We start from the raw sequence: 14,974 nt of genomic DNA on the forward strand, positions 1-14,974 counted from the left end.
TAAGCTAAACATCAGACCAGACTGGTATACCGACCTTTACCACTAGGTGTCGCACTTTCCACAGCAGCCCCTCCCGAGTGCAATATTAGGCCTTTTTACACAGAAGATTGCGCCGACATAACGAAAAAGGAGAGTCAAAAATATACGGCGTACCATTTCTATAGAACTTTGCTTTGTGGCGAAACGCTGCAACGGTGTCTCTTTTTACAAAACATCATGGCTTTGTGGAACCAGAGAGACGGATAAGGCGCCACAGGCCGTGTGATGTATTCAATGAGCGTCAACTATGAAAGGTGAACTTTTGCTCGTGAAGCGAAGTTGCTGTGCATCATTTACATGTTGCTGATACAACGGCAGCCTCGTACGAGCAACTAGCGGCTGTTTATCTTTTCGGATCCACGTTCTCAGCCCCTTAAATGCTTCGGTGTTGCGTCGCCTAGCAACACGTCTTCAAAATATCGATGTAAACAAACAAGGTACTGCGGGTGCATCTCCCCCCTCACACCTCGACTTAGGGCTGCATAAAAAATCGTTAAAAAATCGCGATCTCGATTCACACATACACGTGATCTCATTTCTACACACAGCGATTCTGAAGCATTTTATATCTCGAGCTGCATCACAAAGTGCCACATTTTTGAAGCGCCCCCAAACGCAGCACTGCCGCTGCCTCCTCCCTCAACCTATGGTAAAGCGTCTTTACAACACGTGATTCAGTGGAGGAAGCCGCCTGCAGTTGAGTGTTTGGAAAGAGAGAAGGTACGTGTCCACAGGCAGCGGTGTTTCTCCGCGTCCCTTCATTGCGCCGGGCTCGACTCGCCGCCTCGGGAACGCTCGCGAAAATCTTCTAAACTGAATGTTGTCAATCCAAAATAAAGACAGATTCAGCAACTGCATAGCTTATTTCTCGCTTAAAATGTTTTCAGAAACACCTTTCGGTGAACTATTTTCGTAAAATAAGAGAAAGTTTCCAAACGAGCCGCCATGTTGGTCTGCGTGAACTCCGGAGCAGACAGGACAGCTGTGAAAGCGATCGTCCAATCAGGTGCAGCCATGAAGTGTGCGCGTGATTGTATGAAGGAGAGCGCCTGTCAATCATCCTCTAGTGACAGCCCACCAAGCGTGCACGTATTAGGTACGTGTCAACAGAGAGAATTTTTTTTTTACTTTTGTAAAAATTACTTATCTTCCAATGATAGAACTACTACTATGCCTCTGCCAAAGCAACAAACGTTTTTTTGTTTTGTTAAAGTTCATCAGTGCAATAAACATTTTGTGGAAAAAAAAAATGGTGCAAGAGAATCGTGATCTCAATTCTAAGCAAAAAAATCGTGATTCACATTTTTTCCAGAATCGTGCAGCCCTACCTTGACTGAAATGTGATCTGTCATGCCGGCCTTAGCTCGCTCAGCAGCATGGCAGCCACTTTAGGCATTATAAATAATCACAATATGTTAACATAATATTGTGATAATCACTTGTCATTATTGCTGCTTATTACTAATACAATACAAGTTGGATTTAGTGCAGTGACGCTGTCGGCAGAGGTCGCTGATGTTTTTTTTTCCCAGAACGTGTCATCAGGACAAATGCTGGTTCAACCCTTTTGCATAAATCAAACCCGGTTTAGCCCGTACACAAAACCGAAGCAGTGAAACCGGAAATCGGCCCAAAATGTAAAGTCATTCCAATATGCTTTAGTGTCATTTTGAGTTTCAAGCAAATTTTTATAGTCATTTGGTTTATATTGTGAATCACAATTATTTTGGCCAGGATAATTGTGGCAAGAAATCTTCACGTAGTCCCATGCCTACTTGTGAGGGTATTTACGATTACCCTGATAATGGAAACTCGCCACAATCAACTTATTGTGATTTTCGCATGTACAAGTAAATGCATTTCAGGGCAACCATACACCTGGCCCTCCACACCACCTCCTCCCTTCCTTCCCACTCTTACCTGTCTGCCAAGTACTGCACCCTGAATGTCCTCCTGCTGCTGCTGGGCAATGGTGACACCCAGAACCAGGGTGTGGACCCCACAGGATACTGTAGTGATGAGCACGATGGGTGTCAGCCTTAAAGGCAGAGTCAGGAAAAAGGAGAAGCTGAAAAAAGCCTGCCAGCCCACAGTGTCACTCGCCTGGTGGAAGCGGGCATAGTTCAGACCCAGGTAGCAAAAGATCTGAGCTGCTATGAGCACCCATAGGGCGTAGGGCACCACCCTCCTCGAGATGCGGTCTGGCAGCAGTCCGAAGCGGCACAGCAGGTAGAGGAGAATGTCTGCTGCCAGTCCCGCCGACGCCACTAAAACAGAAGCCAGCTTGTCTGTGGTGTAGACCACTGCGCACATAACAATGATGTAGCTGTCAAAGAGGGCAGCGAACACAACCAGCACCAGCAGGGTTTCGTGTCTCTGCCGTCTGAAGTACGTCTGGTAGAGGTTTTCCAAGGACTCCGGCGCGAAGGTAAGGCGCATGATCCGCGGCAGACAGAGGCAGCATCCTGAGCTCCGAACCGTTACCTCGTGTGTTCGCCCAACCGCCTGCCCGGGGTCAGAGGGCAGCGTCACCGAGCAGTCAGCCGAATACTCTGCCGAGTACTCGGGCTCGGAAAAGGCTCGGTTGCGAGGCATGGTGAACACTTGCGCCTTTAATTAAAAAAATAGATATATGTTTGTTGTCCAGCAAATGCTGAGATAACTCTCAGGTATACCTCATCTGCTTGTTTTCCTTCTGCTGAGGAACCACCTGTTTTCCCTGAGAGCCCACATATGTGACTAGAATCCCAGGAGCATGTTGATTGTCAGGACCTGTACACTAGAGAGTGTTCTTACATAGCTGTGTCCGCGGTCACTTCATCCAATGGTGTCAGTCCTGTGTCATATGCACAGATAGCGCACGCCTACTCAGTTTTCACCAATGTGATCCGAAGATTCAGCGTTCCGAATGTTTCACCTGCTCCTCTCCACAGTTGTGAACCACGTCACGGTTGTTGAATTCATCATCACCGGATCAAAGAAGTTCATGTTGGTACGACTCTCTCCGTCACCATCACTCCTCTGGATTGGACAGGTTTTCCCATTTTGGCCTTCCATAGTCCACGCTCACATAGCCTGAATAAAGAGGGACACAGGAGGAAGAAATGGGCTTAGTATCTCGACATGGAGTCATCAACAAAGCCTGATGATAGGTACTCGTGCACATGGCATGGCCGCTGTCTCCTGTGGAGACAAAGTCACGCAAACATCCATGTCATCATGTAGCTGACGGACAGCTGGACGTTAAACTGGCAGGTTTTCAGGTTTGTCTGTGAAGGCAGCAGTAGGCCTTCAACTCGCTACATGTTGCATTCAGGTGATGAAAACACATCGAAAAGACGACGCTGAGACATGAAGCTGACACACTGTTGTCCCCACAAACCTGTTCGCTGATCTTCTTTACTGTCCAGTTACTGTCGGAGATTTTCTCCCCATTCTTCCAGATGCAACGTAACGCTTACCGTGTGTGGAAAGCCGAATTCCGACTCCTTTGGGCGCTAACGTCACTGTCTTCCGGCCGATGTGTTGCTGTCCTCGGGCCGCCTGAAACACATTGAGCCCGGCGTCAGATATGAAAGTCTAGATGAAATTACAAAAAAGCCTCTGGAAAGTCGAGTCGACGGCTATAACGATCCTCGCTTCTGACTTGGGTGTTTTCCGCAAGAGAATCAGCTTCACCATAAAGTTACACATTTCCGGTTTTATTTTCAAAATAAAACTTTTCTTTGCAAATGTGTATTTTGGACACTTCAAAAACTAAGTTAATTCAGTGATGATCACTTTGAGATGCGGTTGAAAAGCTCAAAGTTGTCCAGGTCTAGTTTATTGACCTGGATATAAGATTTGTGTTTCGTCATGTAAGCATTGATCGACTTCAAAAGTCTGTAGGCCCTATACAAATATAAATATCTCTATTATCTCTATGTCTTAATGACGAACTGTGTCAATGTAAAGCCACTGGAAAACACCAAGAGGCCCTTTTCACAGCAGCCATTTCGACATTAAATGACGTTCTCTTTGGTGTCGCAGTCATTGAGGTGCACCAGCCCACCTCAAAGGAACAGAGCCATAAGTATACTTACTTGTCTTTACCCTGCATTGGTATGTTCAAATTGTTGCTGTAAAAAGTGCCTATGAAGGTTCCGCAGACCGGAATTTAATATATTAATATATTCACCAGCGCAAACATCTAATATCATGATTTTATTCTGAAGGTGTAGCTTCTTGCTTCTTTATTTGGGCGTTTTCTGGTTAACTTGACGGGTCCACCATCTCGGCATGTCCACATTTTCTCCTCCACATTATCCCCGCCCCCTTTCATCCATCGCTGCCTCCCCATAACAAAAACACAACCACAAAAAGAAAAACACAACAACATGAACAAAAACACAACCAAGAAGAAAAACACAACCCCAATAAGAAAAACAAAACCACAAAAAGAAAAACGACATTAACAAAAATACAACCACAAAAAGAAAAACACAACATTAACAAACACACAACCACACAAAGAAAAACACAACAACATGAACAAAAACATAACCGCAAGAAGAAAAACACAACCACATGAACAAAAACACAACCACAAAAGAAAAACACAACGAAAGTAACAAAAACACAACCACAAAAAGAAAAACACAATGGCATTAACAAAAACACAACAACATTAACAAAACACAACCATAAAAAGAAAAACAAAATGGCATTAAGAAAAACACAACAAGAGGAAAATATTTATTTCTATTTTATTTCTCTCATACACCCAAATCAGTTGTAACGACTTGCCTTTCCTTAAAGTCGTTTGAGAGGATGAGGTCCTGTATGTTTGTGTGACGCGCTGCTGCTGGGTTATAAGCACGCTGAGTCCAGGTAAGTTTCAATCATTTAATAACTTGAAATAATCACGGCTACTTCAGCGGCTAGATTACACATGCCTAAAGATGGAAAACTTGCACTGGTGGCGAATATGTAATAAAGCAACAAACTGAACAAAATGCGGTCAACAAAAATTGTGGCTACCTACACTCCTCTCTCTCTTCCCCCAGTGCAGGTGATCCAGTTCCCTATATCACCTACGGCAATCATCCCTCGTGCCCATGTGACCCAAGCCCTGTGTATCACCGTCGCAACCAGACCAAACAAATCAAAAGACAAATAATCCACCAGTGACACAATACGGCTCCGACAACCCAGCCCCTAATTATGGAGTTAATCTAAATAATTACTCACATACAGTACCAAGTAGGAGACGTGCACATACAAAAAAAAAAAAACACTTTCAACAGCAATAAAGCTCAACAATTAATGTCCATCAATAATCCACAGCGAAATCTTCTTTCTTCTTAAATCAATATATGACTCAAAAGTCCAAAGTCTCACCAGTCAAAGTCAAACAGTCAAAAATCCAAGGTGAGTCTCATAACAGTCGCCCCGCCCCGCTGCCCCGGGTTTTAATCCGCACCTGACGAACCAATCCTTTTCGATCCGGGAAGGTTTGTATGACTCGTCCCACAGGCCAAGAGTTTCGAGGTGCCGTGCTGTCCTATTAAAATCCTTCATCTGCTCTTCCACAGAGGATGCCTGTTTTTCTTTGGCGATGTCAGACTGTGCAAAGCTCAGGTGTAACTCTCTTCTCTTCTTCACACAGGACATGAGCCATGTTTTAATCTTCAAGAGCCATGCCACAGCTTTCCTTAGACTTGTCGAAGAGGAAAAGTACTCCATAAGGTGAGTTACAGGTTCTTCTCTGGCCTGGACAACATTCGCTGCAGCAACGCATTTGACCTCAGGGTCACCAGGGCCCAGTATTTCAAAACTTGTAATCCGGATCAGAATAATCCGGCTAATGAAATCCTCCTTTTCTCAGTCATGGATCAAGGTGATCCTGCTGACTTTATCTGAGTATTTCAAACCACTGGCCGGGTGGATCACCGTGATCCCAACCTGGCTGGATACGGATTACCAAATCTCAAATCTCCGCCTCCTGATCTGAAACATGGCGGACTAATTCACGGAAGGAGCAGCTGGGAGCACGACTTTCACGTCAAATATGTAAGTTTACCGTCGTCTAATGTTGAGCGGTTTAAAGACCATATGAACGCCAACCAACATATCGTGCTAGCTAACTATATGAATTGTCACGTACTGAAAAGCAGGCTGTAGCGATCTCTAATTGTGCCGCGGCCGTGCTAACGGTAGCTAACTCGGCTCCATTGACTTGCGTGTTAAGCAGCTAGCGGGCTAGCGGTCGCTGTCTTTGTTTACGAATTTTGCGGTCCATGGTTTGATTTACAAGGTAATCAATGTGACGTACATTATACCATAACTGTTTAAACTAACATCAACCTGTTCGGAGTTTATTAGCGTTACGTCATTGGCAACACAGCAGACTGAAAATAGGCTACATGTGTACAGACCAGGGCCCGGTTTCCCGAAGCCTTCTTAAAGCCTTCTTAACGCTACGTCATTCGTAACCCCTACTTAGAGTTCCTACTTAACATTTCGCGTGTTTCCCGAAACGTTCTTTGCTACGAATCTCTTTCGTACGTCATACGTTGGTAAGAGTGGTCTGGAGCACTCTTAGAGCCTTCTTAGCTCTACCGTAGCGATGTTTCAGCTCCTGACGCCAGTCGCCGCCACTGTACGGTAATCCAGAAATCCCCGCTGTGCATGGAACTGCACATTGCCAGTTTTGTGTTTCACCAGTGGTTTTAAGTCATTCATGAAGAAAATAAAAATAAAATGCGCATGCATTTCATCACAAGGCTAAGCTTTACCTCAACCTCAGAAGTAGCTGAACCAAAGACGTCGCCGTCCTCGGAGCCGTTTAGTTGGAATAAATAATTTAATAAGGATCAACTTCAATCCCATGGATATATTGACCGACACGGCTATATTGCATAAGTTTCGACTACAACGGCAACAAATACGCATGTAATTAAGGATGTAATTGGCTCAATCTCCTCCCCTGTTTCTATATTTATTATATCTTTTTTTAAATCAGTATAGGCTGATATATAGGCTATGGTAGTATGTTCGACCATGGTTAAATAAATGTTTAGGCCTAGAAAGATTTCTAGCAATGTTTTATTCGCAAACACTGCAATAGCCTACATTTTATAATATAGTGCTGTCATGCACCTGCACATGAAATGGAAAATCAAACTCTGAGCAATTGATTTCAGCACTTTCTTTCTGGACAGCGCCGTGTACGTACGACGTAAGCAGTGTTTCTTAAGAAGACTCCTAAGAGACCGTTCGGGAACCACGACTATAGAGGTAAACAACTTTGGTAAGTCATAACGTAGGAGTCTTCGTTCGCTTTGGAAACCTAACATTACACTGTGTATATGTGTGTTGTGTATGAATTATGCAGTTCATTCAGAAGTGTCAGAATGCTACAGTAATGCTGGGAAAATCATGCTGTTATCATCATGCACACAATTTCTGTGACTATTGTGAATTCCCAATGAAGACAAAGATATTACTCATACTCCTTCCCTTTCTTCTACTTTCAGAGCCCACTCAGCTATTAAGGACAGGGTCTGTATGAGTGCTGGAAATCCTTGGAAATGCTTCAATTGCAGTGATAAGTTGTTGGATTTTGAATAAAGTGCTGGAAAGTGTTTGAAATTGTAGTTGCATTATTTTCATGTATTATAGCTTGATCAGTGACACAATTAGATACAAAAAATGTCCATCCTAATTTGTGTCCCTTTATGTAGAAGGCTCTTACTAAACATAATTGTGGTAATTTAAAGCAAAATAGCATCTGATTTGGTTAAGTAAAATAATCAGTTTGTACACAAACATAGCCAAACACCTTTGCTACACCTTAAATGTTCTTAAATTACTCCAATTTGTTTCAAGTAATGCACTGACAATTTAGATTAAGTGTAATGAACATCTTGAGTAACAATATCTAGGAGAAGCGGAGCTGAGACATTGTCAATCCAAGTCAAATCCACCTCTGAGGTGGGATCCAAATGATCCTGAAATTTTGGTATCAAGCTGATCCAGGGGCCCGTTTCACAAAGCAGGTTCAACAAACTCTGAACCTAACACTGAACTCTGAGTTGACCAACTCTGAGATGGGCAACTCTGAGTTTTCAGTTTCAGAACAGCGGTTTTGAATTAGTTCAGGCAACTCTGAGGATGTAAACTCTGAGTTACGCACGTGCCTGCCGACTCTATAAAGCCATCATCAATGGAGCTCCGATACTACGATTCACCATGGCAACGGGGAGAGCGTCATTAGATATTACTGAGTGTTAATGTAGAAAACGAGCTCATCCTGAGAAAGCGGAGCAACATAACTGCAGCAAAGTAGCGATAGTTGGCGTGGCAGACAATTACTGCCCGATCTAATGTATATAACTGTATGAAACAGTCTATTCGTCTAAAGGTAATAAGTCTTTATTTTCAGACTTGCAGAGCGACACTGTGGTGTAATGGTTAAGAGGGTTCAACTCGGGGCAAAGTCTTTGCTTTCTAGCCTTGTTATGCACCCAGACTAACTCTCCGTCAGAGTAGTACTGGAAACTGGCCCTGAAGTCATAAGACTTCTTCTGTCTCTTTGAAGCCCTGGCCTGGTGTCTTTTAACTGCAGCTACAACTGTAGATAATGTCTCACTGAGTCTAGCAACATAATCACGAACAGAAGAAAAATGTTCCTTAGAGTCTAGGTTCAGCATGATGTCAATGGGGAGCACAATTTCCTGCCCAAACAAAACTTTGTAGGGAGTGAATGCAGTGCTAGCATGCAATGGTAAATGGCCTCATTTATATAGCGCTTTTCTCCAAAGTGCTTTACAGTAATGACTGACATTCACCCATTCACACACACATTCGCACACTGACGGCAGAGTCAACCACGCAGGGCGACAGCCAGCTCGTCAGGAGCAATTAGGGTGAGGTGTCTTGCTCAGGGACACCAGGCACTCAGCTAGGAGGAGCCCAGGATCGAACCGGCAATCTTGCGGTTGCCAGCCAACTCGCTCTACCTCCTGAGCTAAACCCCCCCCCATGCACACTACTTCGGTATGCCAGCATCACATAAGGCAACAGAGTGTCCCAATTTAACTGGTTATCCTCTACAAACAATGAAAGCATGGACAACAGCGTACGGTTGAAGCGCTCTATGAGACCATCAGACTGAGCATGATAAGGGGATGTGCGAGTCTTATGAATTTGCAAAAGCCGGCACAACTCCCTGAACAAGGTGGATTCAAAATTCCGACCTTAATCTGAATGAATGCTGCGGGGGACTCCAAAACGGCACACCCACTCCTGGTTAGGGACGGGAAAGGCTTCAGTCCATTTTGAAAAATAATCTCCTATCACTAGGATATAGTTATTCTGACTAGGGGTTTCTGGGAGGGGACCCAATATATCCAATGCCACCCGTTCAAAGGGCCTGGATGTAACAGAAGGCTGCAAAGGGTCACATGGGAGTTTACCGTGGGTCTTACGAGAGGAGCAATCTCTACAGTCTTTCACCCATTGCTTTACATCCCCAAACCACCCTGGCCAGTAAAAACGGTCTTTCACCTTCCCCTGTAACTTCTGCACTCCTAAGTGGCCTCCTGTAGTGTCACTATGTAACTGCGCCAAAACCTTCGATACCAAAGAGCAGGGGAGAACTACCTGTACTAGTGACGCAGCATCAGAATGTGCCGGGGGAATCCTCACTAGCCTCAAGCCTCGCACACATAGCTGACCCCAAACAGGAGCATACTTCTGCAAATTAGGGTCATCTGGCATGTGACAATCACCTCTCTGTTTTTTACAGTCTATGATTTTTTTGCAACTCATTGTCCTCCATTTGTGCTTGAGCTAGCTCGTCCATATCCCTGCTTTCACTAGGGGGAACATAAGGATTTTCCAGCACAGCACATACCCTTGATATACCCTTCAACACTGTGTTGTCTGGGGTCTCCTGGCCCAGTCCTCCCCCATTACTTAAGGCAGGCAACCTCGAGAGAGCATCAGCATTTTTATGAAGTTTGCCTGGCCGATGTACAATTCTGTATTGAAAGTTAGCAAGCTGTTCAACCCAGCGAACCAACTGCCCTTCAAGCCCCTGAAAATTGTGCAACCACCTTAAGGAATTGTGGTCAGTGTGCAAAACAAACTCCTTACCCAACAGCTAATGCTTAAAATGTTTTGTAAATGCAACCATGCCGAGAAGCTCCTTCTTTGTCGTGGCATATTTACGCTCCTGTTTGGTAAGCGCCCTGCTAGCATATGCAACAACTCGTTCATGACCCCCGTCTTCCTGTGATAGGACTGCCCCTATCCCCACATCACTGGCATCAGTATCTAAAATGAATGTTTTGCTGGGGTCTGGATATGCCAAAACAGGGGCAGTAATGAGGTTAGTTTTAAGTTGTTCAAATGCCCGCTGACAATCTTCAGTCCACTGGAAACGCTTCCCTTTTTCCGTGAGCTGATGTAAGGGCCGAGCAATATCTGCAAAGCCCTTCACAAAACGCCTGTAGTAGGAGGCTAAGCCTACAAAGCTCTGGACCTTGGGACAGGCCACTCCCTTACTGCAGCAACCTTAGCTGGGTCTGCCATCACCCCCTCAGCAGAAATGACGTGCCCCAAGTAATGGACCTGAGTGGAGAACAGATTTCATTTAGAAGGCTTAATTTTCAAATTGGCCTGTTCATCAAGACGAGCCAGATGTTCCTGAAATGTACGCCCAAACACAATAATGTCATCTAAATACACCAGGCATGTTGTCCACTGTAAATCTGCTAGAATTAAATCCATGAGTCTTTGAAATGTGCTGGGTGCATTGCAGAGACCGAAACTCAACACATTAAATTCAAACAACCCCTGCCACGTTATAAAGGCGGTTTTATGACGATCCTTGGGGTCGACCTCCACCTGCCAGTATCTGCTGGCCAAATCCAGAGTGGAAAACCAGCACGGATGGCTTAAACCATCTAGAGCATCGTCTATCCTTGGGAGGGGGTATGCGTCCTTACAAGTGACCTCATTAAGTTTCCTATAGTCGACGCAAAATCTGAGTCCCCCACCTTTCTTCCGCACCAAGACTACAGGTGCTGCCCAAGGGCTGCACGAGGGCCCAATGATGCCACTGTCGAGCATTTGTTTGAGGTTGTCAGCTACCTCCTGTTGCAGGTGGAGAGGAACTCTTCGTGGGGGTAATTTAATAGGCCTAGCATCACCTGTATCAATTTCATGCATAGCCAAATGAGTCCTGCCCAAATCGGTCTCCCCCTGACTAAAAACAGGAAGACTCCTATGCAGCAACTGTTTTGCTGCCTCAATTTGTTCGGCTGAGAGACCCTTACTTTCCACCCCAAACTGACTCATGAGACCATCCACTGTCCAGTGCTGCGAAACGTCTTTCTCTGCCCCGCTACACTCTCCGACACCATCTACTTCTATGTCAGTGAAGAGCGTACCCACTTTCATGCCCTTTCTTAATGTTACAGCATCATTAGTCACATTAATAACCCGTACTGGCAATGTCCCCTTCTCTATTTTACAGACCACGCAGGCTACAAGTAGGTCACCATGCTTTAACAGGGTGGAAGAGGGCTCCAACATCCCCTCTGCGTAGTCCCCCCAAGCACTTTGGACCATGCCTGAAATTATAGTTTCGCTCCGTGGTGGTACAACTATATCTGAATGGACAACAATAATCTGGGGTTCTGATGTTGGGTTGAGATCTACAAGGGAGAATGCTTTTCCCATTATCCTGCAAGTCTTATTACCAAGATCGACCAGAGCACCATAGCTAGACAAAAAGTCAAAACCAAGCAGGATTTCTTCTGATGGTATATCTTACACCAAGAACTCTGCAACCAAGGCCAAGGGACCAAACTGGCACACCGCCTGCCAGCTTCCAAGGATCTGCATTGACCCACCATTTGCTGCTCTTGCATCCCCAGAATACTCCTGTAAATCAGACCCTCCGTTTGTAAAAGACAACCATGTCTGTTTAGGTATAATGGAGCGTGTGGCTCCAGTGTCAACCAACACATGGCAATTCTCTCCTTCTCTGGGGTGTCAGTGAGGATACAGCTTGACTTTACATGTGACAACCAACCCCCCAAAAAATGTGACGACCAACCCCAACTGGAATTTTTTGCTAGCATCAAGGCTAGCAACCATCCAACAACTAGTTAGTGAGCTAACAACAATCTAAACTATAGCTTTCCCTTCACACTTTTTTTAATCTCAAGTGCAGCTGTCTTACCAAGAAGAAGACTATGTAGGTAAGCTCTGATCCCAATTCTGGACATTTCCATACCAAAATTTGAGAGACAGTGCCTTCTGGTGCCGAGATATAATGAATGTGACAAGAAACCCCGTTCTCCCTATGCGTCTGTGTTGTATATGTATGTATTGACAAATGCTTCAATAAAGTTATTTAAAAAAATTTAAAAAAACGAACCGGCATGCATTGTGCGGCGATCGCCGGTGATCGATTCTGCACAGTCCTGGCTCATCTCCAACAAGCCTACATTTACATTTACATTTAGGTCATTTAGCAGACGCTTTTGTCCAAAGCGACTTACAATAAGTACATTTGTCAAAAGAAGGAAACAAGGAAACCACAGCGTATCATTGCTGATAAAGTAAGAGCTAAAAATAGAACAAGTGTTAGGTCCTCATCTGAGTAAACTAGTACTTCAAGAGCAACAGTGCTACGATCAGAGTGCTATAGGTAAGGTTTTTTTTTGGGGGGGGGAAGCAGTGCCGCCGCTCCCACCACGCGCATCACGCGCTGTGGATGCCTATCATAATAATAACAATGCCGATATTATAAAAAACAGAAGAGAGAGAGGGAGATGTTTTGGTCCGAGAGGCTGACTTTCCGTTATGCGTGCCATCCGCCTTTGATCTGACGTCAGATGTGACGGGACAATCTATATAGATATAAATTCACGTGTTGATTCAGATATAAATTCACGTGTTGATTCAGTTAGTTGCATTAAATAGTGTTTGTTGTGATTATTTATTGCATTTAAATGTGCCTGGAACTGTGGAAACCTGCCTGTGAGGTCTCGGTGACGTGTGCGCACTGCGCGCCGGTCAGCCAAACTTCCACTCGGCCAGCTGTGATTCGCCTTGAATGAATGGACTTTATTTGCGCCTTGCGCCTTACGCCAAGAGTAGACTAGGTTGGTGCTGGCGGGGCTTTTTGCCACGAAACTTCCGCTACGCCAAGCTGAATCTGTGACGCCTCCCCCTGCTGCACCGCCACACCCATCTTGGCGCAGGCGATCCACCAAACTGCCTAACTGACCGTGCGCAAGGCTGCGCGGGTCGAAACTTGCATTACGCCGGCTCCGCCACCCTGCGCCACCCTGCGCCACCCTGCACTGCGCCACAAAACTAGGGCCCATAGTGTTCATTTCTTAACTTCTAAATGATAGGGGGGCCCTATCTACCTGTGAAGAAATGATCCATCAGAGAGGATTAGACATTTCTCAAACTCAACATTCCTCAACAGTACTCAAAAGTATATCCACCACTTCTAATTAAAACGTCACTATTATATGATTCTTTCGTAGGGAGGATTCCTAGATTGTGACTGGGTGGAAAGGTTCTCGAGGAACATTCATGTAATAATGCTCATATCAGAGGTGTAATGACTTCTACTCAAAGTCAGTGTCCTATTTCCTTTCATCGTTGGAAAGTAGTGTTTCCTAACATTAGCAGGAATATTTGGAATGACATCAATAGATTTTCTGTCCCCAATAAGGTTAAAGAAAATCATATTAAAATTTGACACAGATATTACCCATGCAATGACTTTATTCATAAATTTAGACCTGATGTTTCCCCTGTATGTTCCTTCTGTAAAGATGAGGTTGAGTCGTCTCATTTATTTTATGCTTGTACTCATTCATGTAACTTTTGGACTTAAATCTCTTTATTAATCTGGGAAACTCATAAGGTCTTGGTCCCTTTAACAGATTATATGGTCTTGTTTTTGAATGTAGAGTCTGACAACAAGGAAGTTGATAATGTGAGAAAATTGCTGTGTCTTTTGGGCAAATATCATATTCACAAGGCCAGATTTCTTCAGTTTCTTCCAAGCACAAACTTGTTTTATGGTGAACTCCAGACATTCTATGCCTCTGTATGTAAAGTATTTAAAAAACAAAAAAGCTTTAAAGACTTCTCACATCTTGAAGAACACTATGGATTACATTGCCAGATGATTTCAGTTGTTTTCTTGTTGTTATGAAATCAAACTGTATGTTTATGTACTTTGTAAAACTCCTCCTGTACTTTAATTTATTTTGTATTGTCGTAATATTATTGATAATAAAATTTGTTAATAAAAATAAATGTCGCACTCACACTCCCCTCTTCCATTGCATTCACGTCACAACACACCTGTTGCTCAAGCGCATGCGCCTTCAATTGGTTGCCAGTTGCAGGACCTGCGTTTTCATGGTCGAGGGGAGTGACACTCAAGACAGACAGTCATGTCAAGTCAAACTCAGCCGTTTTTCCCACACTAAAGGCCAAGTTATGCTTCCGCGTCGACACAACGCAAGGGGGCTTGCGGACCCCTTACGTCCTTGCGGACCCCACTTACGTCCAACGCAAGGGCCTGACGTGCACCTCCCAAAAATCCTAGAAGCGTGTCGAGGCGACGCAACACCAACGCAACACCAACGCAGCGGCATTGGCTGTGATTGGTCCGCTAACCGCTGGAGAGCGCTATCCGGTTTCCACTCATAAACACCGCCATTTAAACTTTTAAAAGGCTACTTTTATTGTTTGCACCTTGTTTTATTGTTTGCACCTTGTCGCTTTTGCACAAAGAAATAAAACACCAAGTTCTGAAAAATTGTGGACGTTTAAAGCCAGGAAGTAAACAAATAGGCTATAACGAGGCTAACGACGATATACGTCAAGAGTCTCGGTCGGTCGGTCT

At 44.5% G+C, this 14,974-nt stretch overlaps 1 protein-coding gene across 2 annotated transcripts in view; it reads right to left on the reverse strand.

Annotated features, from left to right (window-relative positions):
* adcy3a (adenylate cyclase 3a) overlaps positions 1-3,697 on the reverse strand; it is a 98,382-nt gene extending 94,685 nt beyond the window's left edge. Inside the window, exons 1-2 of one of the 2 annotated variants that reach the window (XM_084027205.1) lie at positions 3,501-3,697; positions 1,960-3,114 (exon numbers count right to left, since the gene is read on the reverse strand). In XM_084027205.1, the coding sequence (XP_083883331.1) occupies positions 1,960-2,634 (675 nt within the window). In that variant the 5' untranslated portion in view covers positions 2,635-3,114; positions 3,501-3,697. The remainder of the gene's footprint in view (positions 1-1,959; positions 3,115-3,500) is intronic. The other variant, XM_084027204.1, reaches the window with a different exon arrangement.
* Positions 3,698-14,974: the final 11,277 nt, after the last annotated feature.

The sequence above is a fragment of the Eutrigla gurnardus genome (genome assembly GCF_963514095.1).
Source record: "Eutrigla gurnardus genome assembly, chromosome: 14".
Classification (NCBI taxonomy): domain Eukaryota; kingdom Metazoa; phylum Chordata; class Actinopteri; order Perciformes; family Triglidae; genus Eutrigla; species Eutrigla gurnardus.